The sequence below is a fragment of the Gadus morhua genome, chromosome 11, assembly GCF_902167405.1.
Source record: "Gadus morhua chromosome 11, gadMor3.0, whole genome shotgun sequence".
In the NCBI taxonomy this organism is placed as follows: domain Eukaryota; kingdom Metazoa; phylum Chordata; class Actinopteri; order Gadiformes; family Gadidae; genus Gadus; species Gadus morhua.
Window position 1 is genome coordinate 5,458,139 of NC_044058.1, and position 25,663 is coordinate 5,483,801.

A 25,663-nucleotide genomic window follows, 5' to 3' on the forward strand; every position below is an offset into this window, starting at 1 on the left:
CAGCTGAGGTGCTGGTGGTGAGGGGGGCTGTTAACAAAAGAAAACTAATTACAGAGCAGAGTGGAGGGCCGCAAACAACATGCGAGACTCAGACGGAGACTGATGGAAAACGACCATGCAGCCGAGCTCGGGGAGAAGAGAAAGAAAACATTTGGAAAAGAGCGACGCAAGAAAGAAACATGCAGACAAACATGAGACTAAATAAATAAAGAAATAAGTAAGAGCAATGGAACACTAGGCAAGCTGTGACAGCCTATAAAACCACAACTGTCCAAGCACTTAAGAATGGAGGTTCAGCGCTCCTGGTAATGAGAGTATAAATCTGCTGCCAGTGACCTACAGGCAGCTTTCAGCCGTCACATGTACACGGGCAGGGGACAACGGGAGATCGAGGGAGCCAAGCAGAGACCAGTGTGAAGCTCTGGAGAAACTATTTATTTAAAAGTTAGGTTGTTCCTCAGCAATGCTTACAAATAGGTTGGGAGCTAAAAAAAAATTGACATTAAAAGCATAGAAGTATACAAAATAATCTAACTTTTAAAAAGCTAAAATTCCATTTTGAAGGATTAGTGCCGGAGCCGCGTCCGGCGGGGCATGCGGGCGATGGGCGTGGTCACGCGGGGGGTCTCGCTCTCCACCATCACAGCATCTAGTAGAAAGAGAAGTCCAGTCAGGCCTTTGTGTTCAAAACCTGTGAAGTACTGAGGAGGAGGGAACGCACACTGGGTTTGGGGCTACGCTCAGAAGCCATCAGACAGCCAGACACAATAATAGCTTGCACCTAAACGGTTCCTACCCGAGGACGTCGGCCTCCGACCAAAGAGAGACTTTCATTACACCACTTAAATGGGCCAATTTACAGAAAACATTGCTTTTCTTAAGCCAGGGATTATCCTCTCGGAAGAAAACAATTTTCTCAAAAAAATAAAATAAAAGAGTGTTTAAGCTAGGCAAATTTCACTCACCCTCTTCCTCCTCCTCCTCATCACTGCTGAAGGTGATGACAGGCATCTTGGATTTGCGGCTGGCCTTCGGCGTTACAAAGCTGTCATCAGTACGACTCAGAACCGCCTGTTTGGATTGACCTGGGAGAACAGAGACGTTTTTTATGTTGAGGTTGGGAAAATGTCCAATTAATGCAATTGGGGCAGGATACAATTTAGCCGAAAGGGGGTTCCACCCCCCAGCCGGAAGGCACCGGGTTCAATCCCCAGTGTACGCCGGCCAGAGCGAGATGCCCAAAAGTCCTTCTGATCATTAGTGGGATCTCACTTCAGATGAAGGGCTAAATAGCAGTGAACATTTCTATGCTCCATGCTTGCAGTAGGACTTGCCTCTAGTGGACCTGGCCCGGCCCCTGGCAGGCTGGGGGGTGTGCGAGACATTCTCTGCAGAGCCTCCCTCCTCCACCTCGGGGCTCTCCACGTTCTCCAGCCCCCGTGTGTGAACAGCCGTCAGCCTCTTTTCAAACTCATCCAGCTGGGCCTGTGCGATACCAGAGAAAACGTTTTGTAAATCAAAGGAAAAAGTCAAACTGACTGAATCGTTATAAGTTGAGTTATATCACGGTCATGGTGGACAGACACAAAATCAGCGATACCAATTTAATGCTTAAGTGCAAAAAGGCAAGTCTACATATTCAATACAGTATTAAAAAGTCCCAGGTAACAATTCAATCGTAAAATGTTTCTGCACATCATTAAAGTTGAGGTTGATCGTTGGCAATGCAGCAAGGTTTAGGCGTATCTCCTCTTTATCTACCTTTGCCGTTTTGAGTGCCTCTCAAACATATTCACATTTGCCGCACATTCATGGGGACAGCTTGTCGTGCATTGGTTCTTTATACGGTAACCACGGTTCTGTCCAATTAAGCCCAACAGTCTTGTATCATTTTAAATAAAAAAATAAAAAAGTTCCATCCATTTTAGAAGTAATTTAGACTATGAATCACGCCAACCTGTATACATTCTTAACTTCAAGTCTCTGTAGTCATTTAGTTTTTGGGTGTGCGACGCATGGAAAACCAGAGTATCTCTCTTTTTCCTCATTGTACTGGTAATGCCAATTGGGGAAACCGGTGGGTTTGGAACAAGGGACACAAATGTGTGATTGGTCAGCATTGTGTTGGTGCATTGTTCTGGTAAGAAGCAACGGCAAACAATGCAGAACTAATCCTGCCCAATTTTCTTTCAGAGCTTGAGAATTTACAAATTGTATAGAAACAAAAACATATTTTATAAACCTAGTGTGATTCCACCTCTGGGTTGAGGTTAGCTGGGACTGTGACCACGAGGTGCTCAAGGTTGTGCCAGTACTTGGTACCCAGAGACGGTACAGGAGGACGGGGTGTGCGGTACCTTGAGCTGGGGCTTGGCGCCGCGGCGGAGCTTGGCGGGGATGGAGAGCAGGGGCTGGTAGACGCCAGGCTCTGTCAGCTTGTCGCTGTAACACTCCCAGCACTCCTGCAGCCTCTTGAGGCCTCGCTCACACATGGACAGCAGGGACAGAGATACGGCCAGGTCGCACCACTGGCGCTCCGTCCTGGGGGGAGGGATCAGAGGTCAGGCTGTAGCAAGAGGACCGTACAGAACGAGGTTAACACAAGATGGATTTACGAGTGAAAAGGCAGGAGGAGGTTATTTATGGAGAGTGCTCCGACCTGGCATTTGGGACAAATCTTATTATGGGGAAATGCATGCATGTCTTGATTCACTTTGCTTGTGTAATATGGAATGTCCTTTCTATGGGAGTGTATGGATGGATGATTCAGAGCATGGGAGGCAACGCAAGGCTTTTGAATGAGCCCCTCAAAACCATAGTGAAGTCCCACACGGTCTGCACTCCCGAGGTGCACACGTGGACTACGAGTGGGCCCTGGACAGCTACCAGACCGCGGGCTGAGGACACCCAAATGGTATGCTTGTACTCACTTAGCCGTTCTAAAACGTTGGCACAACTTCTCCACCAGCGATTCAGTCTGCCTCTCTTTGGTGATGTACGAGAACAGCTGTCTGGAAGCAGGAGCACACGTACATATACAATTAGAAACAGTTATTGATCAACTAGTGAGCCAAACGTCATGAACAAGTGGAACCTACTTCATGATAACGTGGTAGTCCTCAGCACTCATGCCCCTCTCTGGGTCAGACAGCCTGCTGACGATGTCTGGCAGCAGGTTGTAGATCGCATTGTCCTGCGCAGCGGGAATAAACAAGGGATGAGACAACCACCGAAACCATCTCTCCATACCTCCTGGTGGGAGGAGTAGTCGGTCTGTGAGCATAGCATTAACTCACCTTGGAGGCCAACTCGTTGAAGAAGTTGAGGGCCAGGCTAGTGATGTGTGGCTCGGGGTCGATGAGGAGCACCGCCACCTCGCCCACCTGACCTTTGACCTTTAGGACGTCTTTGAGCACCAGCTGGGTAAGGACCGTCACGGCCGTCTGTCTGACCGAAGGCACTGGGTCCCTTAACCTGGGGGAGGGGAAACCAAACCAGGGATAAACACGTCAGCCCGTACCAACGTCACATATGGCTACGCCCTCTGTTAACGCCCTTTTTCCTTTTGCCCAGTATGTTGATCATCGGGAAAACCCCCATGCTGTAGGATGGAATGGACCAATTTGTCCAGGGCATGGCAGTTGACATTTTGAGACTGATTTAGATTCACCGGAGCCCAGGAACCATGACACAAAGGAAAGTAATTAGCGCCTGGTGTTACAGGGCAGGCCTCCGGGCAGAGGATCACACGCCCAGTCACTAGCTGCGACTGGGAGAACGGCTCCTGGCTTCATTTTAAGCTGTAGTTACATAGCGCTGCATGCTAATGCTGGGGCTTACGGCAACAATATGGAGGGTAATTCATTCTCAACACCCTTATCAGGATGCTCCAGGAACGACCAGTTTCAGAAGCATGAACATGGTGGAGGTGTGTGTAAATGCATGAGGGGGGGGGGGGGGGGGGGCAATTAGAGAAAGCCATGGACTTCAGAAGCACTGCCAAGCTAATGACAGTGTAGACTGTTTCATATACTCGTATAAAACCTTGAAGTGAGAAGCAGCAAGAGATAAAGAAAAACCCACAAAACAATAGAGAACTATTGCGTGAATAGAATGCTGACTGTCCTGCGTTTTCTTTTTTTGAACTTCACTTGCTGCAATGCAAAAAGGCTGGCAGGACCTTCGACTTGAGCAGAAATTATCCCTTCTCCTATCCATCATTTCCACCAGCAGCCTACTGGATCAGATCACGGGGAACACACCAGCAATTATGCTGTTGGGCTTCTCAAACTGCCCCTGTGCAAGGGCCGAGGGGCCACTGCCTGGTTCAGGTAGGGCTGCTCGATTATGGAAAAAATCGTAATCACGATTATATTGGTCAATATTCAAAACACGATTATTCTAACAATTATTTTTGAGTTTGAAAACATGATGTATTTATTCAGTCTCATGTCTCCCCCAAAAAACACTTTGTAACTGAGAACTTTGAAATTTCGCCTTAAAAGAATAAACAAAATGGTCAAATAGAAAACTTTCTATATGAAAAAATAAAAACTTGATTCAACCCGATTATATTCGTTTTGTGAACGTTAACGCTAAAATCAAAATCACGATCAAAATTGGATTAATCGCCCAGCCCTAGGTTCAGGGAGGGGAGGAGAGGGTTGTAATCCCACTCAGCGCTTGCGTCGGTTGGACAGTTGCCATGGCAACAGCCACAGAAGAGGGGGTCAGTATATGAAAGCAATGGCAAGAGTTTGCAAACAAAGATCATGTCAAAGTTTGCCTCCCATTTAACAGTTTGAAGAGTGGAGGGAGGGGGATGAGGAGGGGGGTGAGGGGTCAGGCTCTCAGGACCAGCGGAGGGATCCAACATTAACACAAACTAGGAGCTAGAGGAGAAGGCTGGGATCAACAGCTCCTACACGCCCACTTGCCAGACTATCAGCTGAGGCTTGTTTCCTTTAATTACAGAAGAGGGGCGGCGAGGGAGCGCTAGGTATTATAATTTAGCATCTGATTGGCAACCAGACCGTTACAATCTGTAGAACTGGGTATGATGAAGTGTGGTTACTTGGTGCTGCTTGGCAAGGATTCCTTGTGTTCAACCACACTGAACCTCAGTATGGCAGGTAACCCCAACCCAAAACCCCTCTCATTAAGCCCTCCTTTGAACAGTGTGGGTTACTACTCTCATTAGCATCATAAATGTATAAGCAGCGCTCCACCCGTCCATAGGTCACGTGGCGTTGGGCGTTACCTGGCATAGAGGTTCTGGGTCCAGGGCTCCAGGATGTTGGGGAAGCGAACGATGAGGTCCCCCAGAGCGATGATGGCGTTGGCGCGGACCACAGGCAGCGGCGAGCGCTCAAGCACGGTGAACAGCAGACGCGTGTGCTCGTCGCAGACCGACGGACTGACGAGGAGAAGAGTTAAGGGAAGAAACTAGTAAGAGGGGTACTGCTGTTTACAGACACGCTTCACATGCAGCCCTATAAGGTAAATCATCAGCAGGTAAACATGAGAATGAGATTTTATGGCATAAAGCCACATGATGAAGAGAAACTTATTTTTAGGACACGTCGCAAAATATTTGATTTAATATTAGAGCATGATCATGGGAAAGTACAGGCAGCAAAGTTACCAAGGATACATTCAGTGAGACAATGGGTGAACAAGATTCTTATAGGGAAACGTTTGCATTGTGGGTAGGGAATGTACAGTTAACACAAGAGGTAAGTGGGAGTGACCATTCTGGAGCATTTGGGATTGGCGGGAGAGGCCAAATTAAAATGCAATAGACTATGGGGGAAGTGGACATGTCTGCAAGTCTGTAAGACAGGGTTGCAATACAGTTAAACAAATCTACACAACAAAGACTCAGTGGCTGCAGTGAGAATGCAAATCTGAACTACCTTAAGCTCTCTCAGTTAGAGAGGAAGGGTGGCATCTTAAGGTCCAAGGAGAATGTAAACAGCTCCTTTAGATTGACTAGTAATTATATAAACAAGGTTAATGCAAGGTTTATAATTGTGTATTATAGTTATGATTAATATTTCCACAACACCACATCATCAGATGTACTACCAGAAAGCCAAACAGGTTTCATCTCCTCCGTAAATGCAGAACTGCAAACTCCTCTGAGCAAAAAAAAAGGGGAGGCGGGGAGACATCGGTCCAAGGACTGATCGGTGTTTCGAGATATACGGCTACTCGAATCCAGAGCTACCCTGGGCGGGATTTAGCGTGAATATTCATTATGGAGGTTGTAGCACATAATACAATGGAAAGATTTAAAATGACTGCTGTTGGTGGATTAGCCTAGGACAACACCCATGCCAGATTATTTATCTGTTATATATAATGTTATAATATTGAGGAAAGGGGGGGGACGTGTATATACATGGTTACGACCCAAGCCAACTTTGTGATACTTTTTAACGCAAGACAAAAAGGTTACGAGACAAGGAACATTCCTCATGTCTCTCTAAATTGGGAATTTCGGAAAATAAATTCAAATGGCATATATGACTTTGACTATGTATCTAAGACCAATTACCATGTTCAGCACTTAAAAAGTTTACCCAAAAGTGGTTTTGGGTTCACTGGCTCTCAGTATTAGTCTCAGTATGTATTATAAATAAGAACTACATTAAAGTTACATTTAGTTTCATAAATCCATTAAAGCAAAACATTGCATATTTAACATGTACTTCTTCAGATCGTTTGGGGAGCGGGCCGAACAGGAAGTGCTAGTACCTGATCATCATGAATTGGGAGAGGGCAAGGCAGGCGGCGGTGGTGAGCTGGGGGTGGGTGTAGCGGCCAGGAGAGCTGCACACCTTCACCAGCAGGGGGAGAAAGCAGAACAGCATGTTCTCCTCTGAACCAAGGAGAGGCAGAACGGACCACGTAAAGTCAAATCAGCAGGAACGGTTTTGATATTGAATGCGGTACACTGGTTGTCAATGTGCCAATTAAAATGTGTTTTATATATTTTTTTTACCCGCCAGTAATTCTGTCTCGCAAATCTTTCTTATGAGCTCCGCCTCCGTGTCGTCAGCCATGGCACCCATCAAGCCAAGCTCCTCCTCCACGGCACTGTCATTGGCTGCTTGCTGTTGAGATAGCGTGTGGGAACAGGATTACCTACATTGGTCGTTCCCCAGTTTAAGGACAGCTTCTTGGGCGGTTTGGCAGACTTTATTAAAGGGTTTCTGTGATTGGTCAAACAGTAACTGACTGATCTGAAAAGGTGCAGTGTGATGGCTTTAATGGGATCTTGCTGTGATGTGGCAGATTTGAACTGAATGAATGCCTGCCACCCCTTATCGGCGGTGCAGAAGCTACTGTTGCCTGTACTGATGAGGTTCCTTCATAAAGAGCATAAAGTTAGACTGTGAAACTAGAGGTCACATGTAAAAGTGACTTGGCTCTCTAGAGCCGTTGGCCTTGCTGGGCTACAGCAGAAACCAGTTGGTGCACCATTGCTCAGTGGAGAGGACCCAACATAATGTTACCAAAAAATATCCAAGTGCAACATTTACAGATTTAAAGAGACATTTATGGTTGCAGATTCTGCAATGTTTAAGAAGTTACATGTACCGACTTCATTACACCCATACTGAACCACCTAGACTCGGACTATGATGACTACTATTCAGAGATTCGTTTCACTCAAATTAAAAGAACAAGCCGTAAAGGTTCAAGGTGTACCTTAGATTTCGAAGGCCTCTTTTCCTTCTCCTCCCTCTCCTCGGTTTCTCTTCTCCTCCTCCGCAGCTCGGCACTGACACTGCCCTCCAGATGGGACACCTGCCAGAAGGCCACACAGCCGCACAGAGACAGCAGCTGGGCCAGGCTCACGCTGCTCACTACAGCCACAGCAAACAGGAATACAGGAGTTACTACCGGGGAACCGGCAACAGCTGTCCAGGACTGCAAGGAAGAAGCAGCAGCTTCTAAGGGTGCACTCACACTAGGCCATCTGGCCATGGCCGTTTTCACACCTAACCGTGCTCAAATCTGCCAGTGTGAGTGTGTCCAGTCTGGCCAGGCCAGGCCAACTTGGCCACTTGGGAGAGGTGTGCTGCTACGGTACGGGCCGCCACGGTACAGATGCTAATGAGCCAGCACGCGCACACGCACGGCTACGCAACCTGAGCTGGATGACGTATAGTCCATGCGACGACCATGGACATAATAAAGGCGACGAGCCTTCTTTCCCATTAAACGGTAAACATATCCAAATAAGCAACAGACTCAGCAAAGTGCGTACTGTGTTCTCTGTGTTGCTGTCCATTGTTAAAACTCTGACTGGCGGCAGACTTTATTATGGTCCATGCAGCGGACGCTTCGTGATGACGTGTTACGACGTGATGACGTATGTACAAGAGCCTAACGTTGCCAGGCCACAGTTGCGACGGCCAACGGCCACGGCCAGATGGCCTAGTGTGAATGCAGACCAGAGAACAATGGGGCCAGTAGAGCACGGTTAGGTGTTAAAACGGCCAACGGCCATGGCCAGATGGCCTAGTGTGAGTGCATCCTAACTGTGTGTTCACACCAAACGCGATTTTTTTGTCGCGCCACACATCATAATCTGTCGCTGTGCAAGTTTCGTCGAATTTATCGAGCCACAACAACATAACCACCATTGCATGTCTTTACCTTTTGTGGAAGAGGGAGAGACGTCGGAGGACCCGACGCAGTATATTCATAATATTGTAATGACCACGGAAGAGGCAGTGAATGAAGTATTGAATAGACAGATTTATTAGATAGGCCTACCTAATAAACCGTTGGAACACACAAGACCGGAACCATAGCAACGCCGGTAAACAAACCCCGAGAAGCCCAATCCCTATGAGAGCTCCCCGCGCTACGGCCATCCGGAGGCGCACAGAGCTTTTGGCCGTGATATTATACAGTTCACCCCGGACTGCACTGCACTGAGTTTGACGGTTGAACGCTGATTGGCTGTTACGTTACACACGGGACTCAGTGGCCACGCTGTTGAACGCTGATTGGCTGTCATCACGCGAAATTCGCGTCAAAGTTCAAATATTTGAACTTGAGCGAATTTTTCGCGCGACAAATTCTCGTGAACGCGCTCGCCTGTACAAGGCAAAAGTGTGGCGCGACAAATCAAAACTTGTCGCCCGTTTTCTCTCCGAAACACATCTATACGTTCACTTTGTATGGGATCCTGTCGCCCCGGCGCGTTTGGTGTGAACACACAGTAACAGGCATCTCGAGGAATTCATTTTAGTGCTTTCATTAGGACTGGATTTGTAAGGTGCATAGAAACTTGCTGTTTTAGGTTTCAGTCGAGCCTTGAATAAACAATGTAAAGAATTTATAATATACTGGTTATAATACTTATAATCAAGTTTAGATGTACTGACCACTGTTGCATTGGACACTGCAGAGTGCTTTTTTTCTTTTCAATTGATAAATCTACATACTTTGATACACCAACTAGTTTGGATGTGCAAATCTCAGACTCAACATCATAACTTGACAACAATATATGTCAGTCTGAGCCCATTTGCAGACCTTGTTCAGCAGAATCCTGAGAGTCCTGCGAGTCGCCTTGGGATTGGACAGTCTCCTTGGAGGCTTCTGCTGTTCTGGTGACTCGGTCCAATAAGAGCTGGGTGCTCTTCTGCATTAGCAGCGAGCAGAGCTGGTCGGGGCACTCGGCCAGGAAGTACAGAAGACGAACAGCCTGCTCCATGAAGCTCTGCCAGTGAGGGTCCTCCTTCACCACACCTTGGGAGGGGAAGTGGAGCAGGAGTCAATGAATGCATCATTCGTCAGCTGGGTTAGCATCTGGGATCTTTGACTCTCAAAGCAGTCTAGTTTTTCAGAAGGAAACGGATTTACCTTCTGCGATAGCCTTTGTTAGGCAGGTGAACAGCTGGTGGTCGTGGGGCAGTCTGAATGGGGCGTTCTTTGATTGCTATAAAAAAGGTTTTGGTAGAGATAAAACTAGTTATGCATTCAATCACTGGTGATTCCTAAATCGCAGACTAAACAGACCATTTAACTGATAATTGGGCTTACCCTGACGTGATCTGTGATGCTGCTGATAGTGATGACCACGTCTCTGGCCAGCAGGAAGTCCTCTGCCACCTTCTCCCCCAGAGCCACGTTGCAGAAGGTTTCCACATTACTAAGCACCACCTCCCTCTCAGCCCTGTTGAAGCCACAAAGAGTCAATTGATTGGGATAAAGATTATTATAGGCTAGACAGGGATGGAATATTGTATATGGTCTCCTAGACTGGGTAGCCCGGCCCTGAAGAAAATGACCGCAGCTTCCCCAGACCAACATGCAATCTACGATTGAGCTTGGTCTGGCAATAGCCAGGCTAGTTGTTTATCTCATTGGTTTAAAAAAATAAATAAAATTGACCCATTCAGTTAGATTATAAACCTCCACACCCTTCTACGGTGTGGTGGATGCAAAGCAGTGTTAATTTTGTCAGCCATTTTAGATTTAGTCTTAGTCTTAGTCTTTTGACGAAAATGCTTATTAGATTTAGTTACATTTTAGTCATCGTTTTCCTTCGTAGTTCTGGTCTAGTTTTAGTCTACGAAAAATCCTTACATTTGAGTCAACTTTTAGTCATTACTTTTAGTCAAAATCTTCTCTTTTTAAACTAGTTCAATTAGGCTAACCCCATATATATGGACACCTGCCAAGTTGTTCCACTCAAATAGAGTACTAAAGTGAAAACGTCCCGTTTTCCTGGCAACCGGATTTTTAGTTCCAAAATAACCGAGAGATGGCGTTCTCCATTGCTTCCATGTGTTTCTTTCATAATTAAAATAAATCCACGAGGTGAAAATCACTACCAATCGAAACATGTCGAGGCGTTCATGTATTCCCCTGGGGTATTAAATGGAAAAGTTCGTAAACGTTAGTTTAGGTTTTTTTTTATATAAAGACAATCTATTCTCAATATTACTTGCATCATTGGTAAAGCAAACCCACAAATCAATTCGCAAAAAAATCGTTCCTTTCCTATAAAAGGTTTGTGTGGCATAGGATTTCCCCTTGTTAATCTGACGTCACACTTTAGTACTCTCGTCTGTTCAGCCTTCAAAACGATAGCTGGTTAATTGTGAAAAATGCATTAAACTGTCATCAGAAAACGCGGTTATATGCTATAGACCTATTAGACCCTATAGTATCTTGGGTATAAAGCCTGGGACGAATTTCAAAGTAAACCTTAAAGTATAGACCGTGGCGATTCCGTTGCAATGTTATACGTTGCATTGTTACAAAGTAAAAGGGTGGTTCACCCTTTACATAATGAAGAAAGCATAATAATTTCTTCCTTACATTAAGACGAAAGCATAATCATTTTCTACTTATAAGCCACTTTCATACATTTTTGCCGCATTTGTATATCAGCAGATTCGGCCCCGAGGGTGATTCACACTTGATGCTTTATATGCGGACATCGATGTCGTTTGGACATCAGTAGAATCAACAGGGAGTTTAGGGGGGGTAGGCTTGCAAGGAGCGGGATATGACGTAGGGTCTAGGTTCGCAAGAGGCGGGTTTAAGTGTGGCCGCTGTCACTGTAGTTTGTCTCGATTTGACCATAGACAAAATGGCAGCAGGGCGGGCAGAACTCATCGCGATTATCTTAAATGTTTTTCCACAAAATCGGAAGCATCGATCAATGAAAGATTGGAGCATGAATTGGAGACAAATAGAAGAAACAACGAAGTAGTAAGGCGTCGTCAACGACTGCGTTGTAGTTGTGTAGTTGATTTCTATGTTTAACTGCGATAACAGGGAGTGGAAGGACGGGAGCCTATAATGTTCAGCTGATTGTCAGTAATAATAAAAAAATTCTATACACGTGTATGTGAACTCAATTTTTGTAACTTATTGTATGATGGGTACTTTTAGGGTTATGATAAGACCCATCTTTTAGCGTTCACCACAAATGACTCCTAAAAGCAGGGCACAAATGTCAGGATATGTTGTTCACACAAAGGGCCCATCAGGAGAATAGCAGGAGAATATCAGGACTTGCACGCGAGTCTTAAAATCAGCTAGTGTGTGAGCATTTGATTACATTATAAAATGGGTCAATTTATGGGTAACGGGGATAATTGTTCAATGGAAAGTGTAGTATACTATGCAGGCAAATTAGGGCTGTAACGATATGCGTATCGAAACAGAAATCGCGACCATCAAAGCCATGAACGGCCTGATTGTGTCATTATTTAAGCTATACAGCCTATTAAGAAGCGCTAATAGGATGTTTGACTAAAGCACCAAACTAGTGGGGAGGGTTTTTGCCTACCTGCAAGCATCCTCCAACTGCAATCTTTGGTTATTTATTTAGCTATACTTTAATAGTATTCTTGTATTTGCAGTTCACTGGGTGAACTGCAAATGAATTAAAAAAAAAAGATGTTCGAAATAGGATGATTGACTATGTGCTTTAACACATACAATTCGAATATTGTTGTGATTTAGGGGGTAAGTTGGATGAATACCTAAAATAAATAGTACCCTATTAAATGCATTTCGAGAGTCAAAAATAAAGTTTATTCATAATTATATATTATTCGACTCTTTACCGTCTAGCTCGCTCTCCCCTTCCCATATACCAGATCGCTGCTACAATGTGGGCTGAGGGCAAAGTCTTTAAATGTCATGTAGATGCAATTTACAGTTTACGAACGCGAGACTTCTTGATAAATAAACAATTTTGGCTGTACATGGCCAGCTACACAGCACAAGTTACAAGATGAGGAAACGGCTGGTCAGTTTCCTCTATTCTGCACCTGGGTCCCTAATCAATGAAGATATTAGAAACTGGAAGAACCGTCTTGACGCTTTCCTAGAGGCAACATGACCAGACGGACCGCAGGCTACCAAGTCATTTCTCTGCACATTGGCCCTCCTGCTTAACTAGCTAACCTCAGAGGCCAGGCCTGCCTGCTGTCCACATAAAGTACGTGGGAGGCAGGGTTTGCAGAAGTATGCAGGATTCAATATGTTCTGAATGCTCCAGGCTGGCTGAAGAGAGTCAGCGTGGGTGGACTGCAGATAGACTCTTCACCCTCTAGCTCGCTCTTCCCTTCACAAATCCTGAGAGGTAGATTGAGGAGAAATGTAGTAGAAAGCTACATTCAGCGCATCACGCTGGCAAACAGCCAGGTGTTATGTGGTCGTGACTTGGGGGAGCCTTGGTATAATGCTTATGGTTCGATGACATGCTTAACTGTGTATGCATTTTTATTTAGGGGTACTAAGCATGTACCATTTTCTTAACTTGACTCATAACCAACAAGCCCACATCCCTTAGGCAATTAATGTTCTAATCAATGTTCACAGAAATAGCACGTATTGATGAGAAGAATGTGTCACCCTCAGATTAGCTAGGAACACATCGCCAACTGTTGGGTACCTTCCCACTGGGGATTACATAGTTTAAAGCATTAGATTCACTGTCACCCTCTTGCCTTGAAAATCCTCGATCTATCTCTATGGGGGGCGGGGTAGGCAGGTGGATACACACGTTTGCTGTGGACTGGATATCGTTAGAGCCATCCTCTGGTGCACTTTGCAGACTACCAGGCAGGGAAAGTAGTGGTGATCCGAACGGATCAACCCTCACGGGGCGGGATGCACGTTATCCGCGGATCATCTGACAAAATAATATCTGCGCGTTCACGTGATTGGCGCATGCTTAATTAGGCTACTGAACATTTAGCGTGGCAGCATGGCGAGCGGCGGAGCGCAGGAGTACCTCAAGGCTACGGTTTGTTTGTTCTTATCCCCACATCGCCCGGAAGTGACGATTCTGTCGCCCAATCAACGGAGGGGGTGTGTAGCTCGAATTATCCGGCACCCTTTCCAGGCGTCTCAATACCCCAACGGAGGAGTACTGAAGACGAGGGCAAAACGAGTACGGCTCAGTCCGGGTCACGCCCACTTTTGGCGGTGGAAACGCAATCCGTACGGCACCTTTGCGAGCCGAACTGTACCGCACCCTGCAGTGGAAACACGGCTTTGAAAAGCAAGGCCAACCCCTATTATACACATCATTAATACGTCAAGTCAGTCATTTTATGACTGACTTAATATGTACAATAAATTGGAGGTCTAGGCACCAATGCCACTGCACTACCAACTAACAAATATTTTGACTCCCTAAAACAGAAACAGAAACACAAAAAAAACGCCACATGTCTATCATTTTGAGTGCAGATTGTAAAACATAACGCTGCACACACGGATTGGAATATAGTGTCCTGCCTTAACATCGGCGCACGGCATGCAACCATCGCGTGCATAGGCAAGTTGATAACACCCAACATGCTGCCAATTTCCCGACAACCGCCCTGTCACTCACGCTTGCTATGTTATGCAGCATAGTTAGTCAGTAATGGCGCTTTTCCGCCGGCGGGTACGTTTCGGACCCAGCACGGTTCAGCCTAGTAGTCAGGGTGTGGTATTGCCCAGCTCAGTTATGGCTTTTCAGTTATGGCTTTTCTTCAATAAACAAAGCTTTTGCCGTTGTACAGAAATACCTTGCAGGTACTGAATTTGTTTGTTATTAACCCCCTGTCGCACGGACCTGATGATTCTGTCGACCAATCAAGGACCGGCGTGTGTAGCTCGAACTTGCCGGCAGCTTTTGATACGTCTCAGTACCCCAACCGAGGAGAACTGCGAGACGAGTCTCCTGCCGGAGACAAACGCGGGATACGGCGGGAGACAATCGCAGGAAACAACCCCTTTCTCCTCCATGTCGCGGTTCAGTCTACTTCAGATTGATGTTGAAGTGGAAGAACAAGAGACGTCGGAGAACCCGACGCAGTCGTTTGAGATTCATGATATCGTCTGGAGGCGCATACAGCTTTTGGCCATGATAATATACATTATATGATATAGATATCTTTGTATAATACTATTTAGAAATAGAGCTCCAGGACACCCGCCGGAGCACCCCGGAGTGTTCTAGATAATTACAGAACACGCCCAAAAGCTTTGTGCGCCTCGCCATTGCGATACATCCATTGTAAACATGAGCGCATAGTACCGTGGCCGCAAGCTGCGATGGGCCACATCCCCACCCTCCACCTGGACCCGCCTCTGAAAAACGGCACGTTTGTAGAAAGCTCATTGTGGGACTGGCTCGTAGTGGCTGTAATTCTGCACCACGGCTGAATTTCTTGAATGTCTTCAAGCACTGTATTAGGGGCCCACTAACACCTATATAAAAGCTTCCATAAAATAGCATGCCGTTGGACCTTTAAAAAGCAAATAAATAAAATGTGGTATTGATTGCAAATGTAAAGAAGACATGTATAACTTGAAAAGCAATGTGCTCAGATAAAGGACAACAAGGCCGTACCGTGCAGCCATGCCAAGCAGGATCACTGCAGCCCTTCTGTGGAGCGGCGAGGTCTCCCGTTTGCCAGTGAAGCGCTCCCACAGCACCTGCACCACAGTCGACTGGAGGCTACTGCTGCTGCCAAAGAACTCCTGCACCTAGTACGGAGATGAGCTACTGGTTAGGGATCACCACAAACATCAAAAGAGTAGCGTTCAATAGTTAACTACATGGATTGGAGGAAGGAAACAAATCTCTTAAAATCGTACAGCAAGATTTACCTAATTGGACCATACTTGACAAACTTTATAATTATCCCTTCTCTGTTATCTCAAAACAGGTCATTCCTCAAATAATAAGAAAATAAGGCTGATGACCAAGTAGTGCTTCATTTAAATATTCCCTTGTACATTCAAATATCCCTTGTGATATCCTGTTGTAGACCTGTATATCCACAAGTGCATGATATTGTCAGGTGGATTCAGATTATAAACTGTAGCTTTGCAAAGAGGGTTTGATTAGGGTAATGAAGAAGAACACTTACTATCTCCTCCAGACATTGGATGGTTCCAAGGGAAGCATCCACCATCAGCTCAGAGAGGCTGTCCACCAGAGTGTGGGCCTTGGCTCTGGAAGGGAAAAGGGCATGGCCATAAATTCATATTTCATGAAGAAATATCACTGCTAATACATATGTGATCCATAATCAAATAAAGTAATGGAGTAAAAAAGATAACGTATTTGCTTTTACCTCAAAGCATTTTAATAATACAAATGATAATAATAACACTGTTAAATAAACCGTTTCGATATGCAACCATCAAACTCTAAATGTATGTTGTCACGTTTGGTTTCAGAAAAAACCTGTTTCAGTAAAAATGACATGGCCGGTCATGAAGGACTATGACTAGTAAGCCATCCAGTGTCCCCAGCGTGGGCTCCCTACCTGGTGGAGTCTCCCTGGGGGTTGAGGTAGAGGCGTCTGTAGGCCTGCACCACGGCGTCCTTGATGGTGGGGTCGGTGGACCAGACCAGGGGCAGCATCCTCCTCACCCCGGACAGTGAGTTGGCCACGCTGAACTCACACACTGTCACGCAGAACTGCACCGCCTCCTGGACCACTAAAACACATCCTCAAGGTCAGTATAACAGTATGAGTTTTTTCTGGCATGATCAATACACACATGGACACATTTTAATTTGGAGGCAATCGTTATTGATAAAAAAAATGCAGATTAGAACCAGTTTATCAAGGAAATTACTAATCCTCATTTCAAATAAACAGCATGTAAAGTTCCCCATGATCTCATTAATGCCGGTGTCACGTTAAAATTGTACCGGGGGCGAAGATTGTACCGGCCTACGTCATCAGTTGTTTACATCTTGACAACCTGTCTGGCAACAGACGACGCGATCGTCTGTTGCCGGGCAGGTTGCAAAAAACATTCGGCTCATGTTTCCAAAAGACGAAATAACATAATACAGATAACGGATCGCTAGATAACACTTGTTTTTACTTTATATTTGTATTGTATTTAATTGTTTAATCGAATAGAAACAGACAACGCGATCGTCTGTTGCCGGGAAACGGGCGATCGCCTCAAATGACGGGTTCAAGAACCTTCCTACGTCATTTGACGCGATCGCCCGTTTCCCGGCAACAGACGATCGCGTCGTCTGTTGCTATTCGATTAAACAATTAAATACAATACAAATATAAAGTAAAAACAAGTGTTATCTAGCGATCCGTTATCTGTATTATGTTATTTCGTCTTTTGGAAACATGAGCTGAATGTTTTTTGCAACCTGCCCGGCAACAGATGATCGCGTCGTCTGTTGCCAGACAGATTGTCAAGATGTAAACAACTGATGACGTAGGCCGGTATAATTTTCGCCCCCGGTACAATTTTAACGTGACACCACCCATAACAGTCCCTCCGTACCCGAGGTGGTTTTGCAGTAGAGCATGGTGTTGATGACAGCGATGGCCCTCTCCACCTGCAGGGCAAAGCTTTGTGTATCTTTGAGGTACTGCACCAACATCTCCTGTTTCTTGAGCTCAGAGTCCTCTCCCTCCACCTCCTTCTGAGGGGTTGGGGGCAGGTTCTGACTCAGCTCGCGGGAGTCTTCATCAGGCCCTGGTGGAAGATATTGATAGTCAGATGAAAACATCATTGGACACAATATTTATATGCCCTTCAAGCTGAAGAATCTTTCTGAAACCCTCATATACTAAATAATATGAATACTAAGATTGTCTCAGCTCATCCCAATATATAGTCTGCATCCACTTAACAGCTGACTTGTCTTTCCTCTGACAGATCAATACACTTACTGGGAAATTATATTGAAAAGGAAGTGCGGTAGGTTTTCAATAGTGCCCGACTGCTAGTGGACTGGGTACGGCGGCTGCCCGTACTGATCAAGTGGAGTAGAATAACCAACCGACAAATCGTTTTTACTCCCGATGTTCCATTTTTCCTCGTTAGCATCCATTATAAAGCACTCAAGAACCGTTGAGCCGTTAGACCAAGTTATCAGTAATATTTTTTATGAGAGAAGAGGATGTGCATTTAAGTTGGCTTCTCATTCTAACACATTCCAAAATGACTTCTCTCACCGGGAAGTAGCAATGGAATGTTCATGTCTGCATAGCTGTTCATGGCAGAAAGCACCAACTCTTACTAACACACCAGCATATTTGAGAGCAGCATTTACCTTTGAAGAGCAGAGCCAGAGCCTCCATGACCGTCTCGGGGGAGAGATTGTCGAGTGCAGAGAACATCTCAGACTGGGGGAACCTGCCATGTGCTTTTATACACAGACGAACAGCATGTCTGAAGAAATCAAATAGAAGAGGTAAATAATAGTGTAATGTATTCACATGGGATCTCAGAGGTTCAATAATGAGGTTCGGGACAATATAGTTAAGTCATGGTTCAAGTATAAGCTTGAGATGATGCAACATAACCCTAATCACACCTGCCACCAGCCCATGGTAAAGTTGACCATTCGGCATGTGAAAATGTCCAACTACCTATTAATAACAGTTGCTTGGCCGATCGCTTATTTTCCATGGCTGGTAAAGTATGATTGGGCAGTGGCATTTCTTATTCACAGTTAACCCTCAGACTTAAGAAAAGCTCATGACACATTGAACCATAGAGGACTGGGTAAACGCCTCGCCTGACGTACACACAAATACACACGCTGTTGGCATCCTCCACATCATTACCCGACTAAGCATCTCTTTGAAAGTGGGATCATAGTGGGAGGAGCCTGTCACTGTAGGCCGGCCCTTACAGCCGAGCAGTAAACCTTCACTACACGGCCAAGATTACCAGCCAGTCAGGACAAGGACAACCCAGCCCCCTGGTTCAATGAGCTCGCATTCGCCTTGGTATCATCACTGGGCAAAATGTAGAATCAGTCAAAATTGTTCGGAAAATTAAATGGGCCATAATTGTATTACACAAAACTCACCTATATTTATTAACACGCAGTAACTGTGCGATCTGCACAGCTGTTGCCCTGTCATCTTGTGCCTCCTCCATCTCTTCCTCCACCACCTCCTCGTCATTATCTTCCTCTTCTTCTCCGCTGGTGGGCTCCAACACAGCCGTGGCAGTGGTCAGCAGCTCAGGCTCCATGGCGTCCCACAGCTCTGACGCCCTTATGACTGCCACTGGCATTGAACAGCAGCGAGGAAAGGTATAAACATCAACATGCAGAGCACAGGCTTGACCCAACCAAGAACATTTTTAAAGCCTAACAATTTGATGGAACCATCATTTTTTAATCCACACTTTAGGCAGGAATGGCCCTCACAGCTGCATTTTTTCATAAACATCAGGTAAAACTAAACTTCAGAAATCGTCCGATTATTTGCAAATTTTTTGAAAACATGCTGTCTCTATTCAGCTTGTCTATCCAAAAAAAAAACTTTGCAACTGAGAACTTTGAAATTTCGACTCAAAAAAATACACAAAATGGTCAACAGCAAAATGATCCAATCTAAAATAATATACAGATCCAGCTGTTCTGCCCTTTCTCTAAAACATTAAATAAAAAAAAAAATCGAGCCCTATGTCAACCTTGCTCTAAATTCAGAGCTCGCCCTCAGATTACCAAAGAAGAAGCTCACGGCACGTGAACTACACAGAGGGCTGGGTAAACGCCTCGCCTGACGTACACATAAATACGCACGCTGTTGGCATCCTCCACATCATTACCCGACTAAGCATATCTTTGAAAGTGGGATCATAGTGGGAAGAGCCTGTCACTGTAGGCCGGCCCTTACAGCCGAGCAGTAAACCTTCACTACACGGCCAAGATTACCAGCCAGTCAGGACAAGGACAACCCAGCCCCCTGGTTCAACGTGCTCACATTTGCCATAGTATCATCATGGGGCATGATGGATAAGAAGAGAGATGTATAAGACAAGTTAAAGAGTTGCTTTAGAGGCATTAGAGGGTTTGTTTACCGGGTGCTTTGCCTTCCACCTTCTCCTTCAGCTCTTTGAGTTTGGTCGCCTCCTTCTCCAGAGGGTTCTTTAGATCGGCACTGCTCAACTGAAACACAACACTCAACTCTAAGGACCTCAGCAAAGGGAACGTCACATCGTATGCCATTCTGGGTCTTAATTACCTTGCAGCTATAGGGGTTATGAGCGATGAAGGCGGCCAGCAGCTGGATGGCACTCTTCACTACGTTTATAGACTTGTCCATCAGCCTCCCCACAGCCAGCCCCATCACCTCACTGTACCGGCACAGCGGCAACGCCTGGCAGAACACAAGCATCATTCAACAATACAGCCAGAACAATATTGTGGCAGGGGCCTTCAGTGACGACAGGGCTGACTGACCTTGCTGTTGACCACACGCGTGTAGACCTGCAGCACGCGCGCTCGCACATGGGAATGCGTGTCGTGCAGATGCTCCTGCAGCGTGTCGAAGAAGCGATCGCGGTCCGCTTTGCCAGAATCGTCCAGAGCGTCGCCGCACAGGACCCGGACTAGGATGTCTCCCAGGACCTCACACACCGCCACGCGCATGTTGTTGCTCTGGGTAGCAGATGGTAGACAACGTTTGGTCATAGCACCATTATACAGAGTGATACATTGAATAAAGACGGAGGACACTCAGGTGCAAGTAAGGGTACGGCTGCTTGCTCGTGGATGCCTAGATAGCCTGTGTCCATGTCCTTCAGGGATCGAAACCAGTTCCTAATGGCTGGGATGTGAACACCAGGGCTACTGCATTATACCAAGTCAAATTCAGCTACTTTCAACCAACAAACGGAATATTTGTTCCATGCATTTAACATAAACGTGCCATTCAAACATGCTACACTGTTGTACACCCAATGAAGGTTTAAATTGTAAGTGAACCACTGTTTCTGCAAGAAGGGAACACCGAGATAAAAAACAAAATTATTTTTGGGCGTTGCACTCTAGGGAGGGGCGGATTAGCCCCGTGTATACAACCCAAGCAAATTGTGAGTACGGTTGTATTAGGTTGCTTATGCTTCACACAGTCATTATAGCCGGGATTATAAGTTAACTATAACACTCTTGGATGCTAAAAACTAAATGAACCACTGCTCAGACAGAGATTTACATGTGCAACACTTGCATTATGCCATTATTGTCCAAGAAGCATAAGCATCTCTTGGATCCCGCCATCTACATCAACCTACTGCCCAGACAGAGCTCCATTGAAGGCACCAAGTTCCCTTCGCCAGAGAGTAGGGCTGGGCGATATGACCAAAATATCATATCCCGATATAGGTCATTCATATCCCGATAACGATATAGCACATTTTCTGCAAATTCGATGAATAAATACCGTATTTTCCGCACTATAAGGCGCATATAAGGCGCACTATAAGGCGCAGTGCCGCAGCAGCTAAATGGAATGAAGTGTACATATATAAGCCGCACTGGACTATAAACCGCAGGTGTTTTAATGTTTAAATACCATTAGGGCTTGCCCAAATGCCATTTTTCAGGCTTTGAATACTCGTTGGTTTTTCCGAGCGAATATCCGAATACTCGTTCCAGAAAAAAACATTAATAATCCCTATATACTCCCTGGAACCGATTTTGACAGTATCTGCATATTTTGTTGAAGATTTAATAGCTTTTGAAGGTTGGATAATTAGTTAATTAGTAGGCCTAAGTAGGTTGAAGTCCCTTAGTTTTCCCCCCTGAAAGCGAACAGCTGTTGTTCCGTTCCAAATCAGCTGTCCTCTGCCGCACCGTTATATAAGCCGCAGAATCAAACCAAAGAAACCAAAGAAAAAAAAGGCGCGTCTTATAGTCCGAAAATTACGGTAGTTTATATAAAGTGACCACATGGAAAGGTCTATTTAGTAGCCCCTCTTTAAGGTACGAGCTCACTTTGTCTTGGCTGGTCGTGGGAGTCCTTCTCCTATTCAGAATTGTCACGTTCACTCTCCTCCATGTTTGTTTGTGTTGCGTTCATGTGCCGTGTGGAAGAATGTAAAGCGTCGTCCAAATGACGTAAAATATTACCGTAAAGAGTGTGATTTGCGACAAGACGATATAAACGATAGAGGATAATATGAAACGATAGACTTTTTTTATATCATCACACGATATATATCGTCATATCCCCCAGCCCTATCAGAGAGTATACTAAAGGCCATTCGACTTCAAGAAAAAACAACAGAGGCGGCATTTCTGATGAGAACATTCACAAACGAGTCGGCACAGACTGGTAAAAACAGGTTTTTATATCCGGATTCCCCAAATGATGGTCTTATTTTACTAACAAAATGACATAGATAGGTACAACATAGGTTTGTTGATCTCACCTCTCCTTCCAAGTGCGTGATGAGGACACTGATGTTGGGGATAATCAATTCAGGCACCAGGGAACTCAATTCCGACAGGAAAGAAGAGAAGGCCTTGACCCCTGACCCTTCTCTGGCGAGCTCCTCACTGGACTTCTGACCAATCTCCCTTAATTTGTCAAAAAGGTAAACCGTACAATTATCCATTTGTATGACTCACAATAACCACCATATGTTTCAGTGAGTCCAAATGCACACCTTCAAGGTTTCTTCTATGATAATTAAGTTTCTGCTCACTCTTTTGGATAAAGGATATCCTAATGAGGCCTCTGATACTCTTTGAGACCAATTTGGATTAAGGGGCGGGCTATACAAAAATTATTGACGTAATTAAGAAAATGCATGTGAATTGAAGCATACAAAAATGTATTACATCGAACAAACCCAAGTTAAAATGCATTAAAAAGTACAGAGCAAATATTGTCCCTTACCGTATGACCTCTCCTATTATCGCCCGGACTCCATACTCTGTGCTCCACACAGAGACGGCCTGAGCACACACAGAGGACAGCTGCTCAAAGTGCTGCAGCATCTGAATCACTTTGACACTTGCACCTGTGGAGAACAGCGAATGACAACGGGTGGGAAGAGGATACATGAGTCGAGTAAAAAGTCAGGCATAAACAGCCATTTATGTACTAATTTGGCTAATGTCCCGTTTGGTTTAGTTTTTAAAGATGTCTGAATTTGATGATAAAGTGGCTCACCCAGTAGGTGGTTGTACTTCTTTATCAGCAGCCCGAGCAGGTGGATGACTGCATCCCTGGTGGGCTTGCTCTTCACGTGGCTGATGGTGGGGTTCTCAAGGAGCTTGTAGCAGCAGCATGTCACACAGCTATAGGAACAGATACAGAGAGGTGCTCATTCTTAATGTGGTACCACCTGATAAGACCCATTTTTAGCACTCTTTATAATAACATACTATATTTTTACTAATGAACCAAGAAACACAAGGTTAGATAATTAATAGCTTAATATTATGTTAGCGTTTATCAGCAAAATACTGCAATACATCAATTATCAAACATTTGATAGTGTATAAAACAAATTGATTTGTTGCCTGCCTCTACCACACACACACACACACACACACACACACACACACACACACACACACACACACACACACACACACACACACACACACACACACACACACACACACACACACACACACACACACACACACACACACGTTTGGGAGAAACAACTGCCATGCTAAACTACACAGTATACAATCATTATTGCAGAATGCCGGAAAAACTTGTCATCTCCCATTAAACAAACAATGTTTAACAACGGTCTGGGCTGCCGTGCGAGACCAACAGGAAATTGCATTGGCCCAATTGAGCTCATTTAGCCGTGGGAGATCCTGCACTGGCTCCGGTGGACATGTGTTGGTACCTGATGAACTCTTCCTCCACCAGGGACAAGCTCCAGAGGGCACGGATATCCAGCTGGAGGAGTTGTACCAGGGCCTGCAGCACCGTCTCCCTCTCGGTGTCCCACTGCGCCAGACCCTCTCCAACCTTGCCCTTTTTGCCTGACTATGGTTAAGAGTGAATATATAAATGTTACACACAATATTTTCTGTACGCTACATAAAATGTTATTTTTTTTGCATTTGCCCTCAGATTACCAAAGAATAATAATAATCTTTGCTTTCAAAAGACCCTCAACAGAGACTTGCTTCTTGTCACCTGATACATTTACATTCAAAAACCTTTCATACAAAGACATGACAGACACGCATTGTCTGAGCCCTACCATGTGTCCATCTGCATTTCTACTGAGAGGACAGAAAGTGTAGGGCTCTAAATGACTGTAGGTGCGCCCTTACAGCAGTGCAACAAGACTCCGTCACACTGCCAAGATTACCCACCAACCAAGTGACATAAGAGCAAGATCTCTTGGTCCAACAAGCTCATAAACGCCATGATCTCATCACTGGGCATTTTTAAGTACTATCAAAAGATACAAAATAGGGAGTATAACCCCTTGTACCCATACCTTGCCCGTTGCAGTGACGATACTTTGTCTGCAGGAGTCGCTTTCAAGCACCTCTGTAAGTTTGCAGAGTAAAAATACACCCATCTTCACTGCATTTAGCTGCTCCTTGCGGTCTGCGGCTGAGAGGTTAGTGGAGATGAGCAGCGCCGGCAAGGACACAGACAGTCCACTCACAACTGTAAAATAATGAAAAGGGGGCGGTTGAGAGCGTTAATTACTACATTGTGAAATTATATTTTTGATTCACAGATGTTTGTGCAAACATGCAGAAAAACTGACCTTGTATAAGAAATTCAAGAGTGTCCTCTTTGATGCTCAAGTCCACTGCGTTGCTGTGCCTTAAAGAGAGATGACAAATGACAATGAAAAGTTTAAATTCACGTTGAAACTACGTGAAACAAAAACAAAAGCAGATGTGGGTGACAAGACTCACTGTAGCACACTGTAACCAGTGTCGAAGTGCTCTAAGATACACAACGGCCCCTGGCTTCTTAATGCTGCCTTGAAACCTGTTTGAGAAATATCACGTTCAGAAACAAAATGTAAACAAAATATACAATTTGTAATGCATAAAGACCCCATAGTCTGTGCTATGGTACTACTTACTGATGACGTGGGATGGTATGTGTTTAGGGGCGACGACATCTTGGACCACGTACTGGTTGATACCCCCGGTTTTCACGAGGTCGCCCACGCAGACGGGTACAAAGAAGTCCCAAGACATTTCTGTGGTACACCAACGTGAACATACTCAGCAATGAAAGTAGATCTGGCGCGATTATGACAAAAATATGCTGGCCGCAAGCCCTCCACTCTTGGTTAAAAAGTTTAGGAGTTTAGGAATGAACTACACAATGCGGGTTGTTTGAGAGACGTATAATTCAGCATTTAGTCAGCCAATATATCGGTAGTAACCGGCTGTAAAACTATCACACGCTAACGCCCTATTATCGTAGAAGTTTAGCCTAACGTGCTAGCAACCAATGCCCTATGCGTTAGCTTTGCTTCTTCCACTCTCATGATTAGCAGAAATTAGGCATGTCTGGTGAAAGTTCAAACCAAATAATATGTCAAAGTACTCACCGGTGTTGTGGGTAGCCTTATAAGCCACAGTTAGGAGCACTAAAGACGGGACCTCTTGCTTAGTGATTCACTGCCAGACGGTTAGAAACCTGTGTTTGAAATCCGTCTAAACATCGCGCCAAATAACAGAGACCGTGACGTCATGTATGGTTCCGCCCCTACAGCTCCCGTTCAGAAACACGTTTTAGGGATGGTGCGCCACCATGAGGAAAACCCCAGAACGACTGCACCAAGAGTGTGGGCCGACCTCTACCAAAACAGGTTGTCATACTGTATTATAATGTCGTTGGTATTCAGCAAAAAAGCCACGGTTTTA

General features: G+C 45.2%; 1 protein-coding gene and 2 non-coding genes across 3 annotated transcripts; all 3 read right to left on the reverse strand.

The window, feature by feature from the left end:
- Positions 1-414: 414 nt before the first annotated feature.
- On the reverse strand, positions 415-25,502 carry ncapd2 (non-SMC condensin I complex, subunit D2). The gene is made up of 32 exons (XM_030371153.1): positions 25,348-25,502; positions 24,871-24,990; positions 24,698-24,773; positions 24,544-24,602; positions 24,265-24,440; positions 23,659-23,801; positions 22,962-23,089; positions 22,686-22,809; positions 22,216-22,363; positions 20,243-20,440; positions 20,025-20,159; positions 19,861-19,948; positions 18,860-19,061; positions 18,095-18,213; positions 17,320-17,514; positions 16,323-16,497; positions 15,921-16,005; positions 15,398-15,534; positions 10,069-10,201; positions 9,889-9,964; positions 9,559-9,774; positions 7,717-7,874; positions 7,007-7,118; positions 6,760-6,883; positions 5,261-5,416; positions 3,297-3,474; positions 3,099-3,193; positions 2,931-3,011; positions 2,358-2,541; positions 1,335-1,485; positions 966-1,085; positions 415-649 (listed from the first exon to the last, which is right to left on the reverse strand). The coding sequence occupies exons 2-32, from the start codon at positions 24,986-24,988 to the stop codon at positions 567-569; spliced, it is 4,173 nt and encodes a 1,390-aa protein (XP_030227013.1). The 5' UTR covers positions 24,989-24,990; positions 25,348-25,502; the 3' UTR covers positions 415-566.
- LOC115554918 (small nucleolar RNA U85) lies at positions 19,491-19,788 on the reverse strand. The gene has a single exon (XR_003978766.1). It is a non-coding gene; the product is annotated as a small nucleolar RNA U85 (small nucleolar RNA).
- On the reverse strand, positions 23,880-24,207 carry LOC115554917 (small nucleolar RNA U85). The gene has a single exon (XR_003978765.1). It is a non-coding gene; the product is annotated as a small nucleolar RNA U85 (small nucleolar RNA).
- Positions 25,503-25,663: the final 161 nt, after the last annotated feature.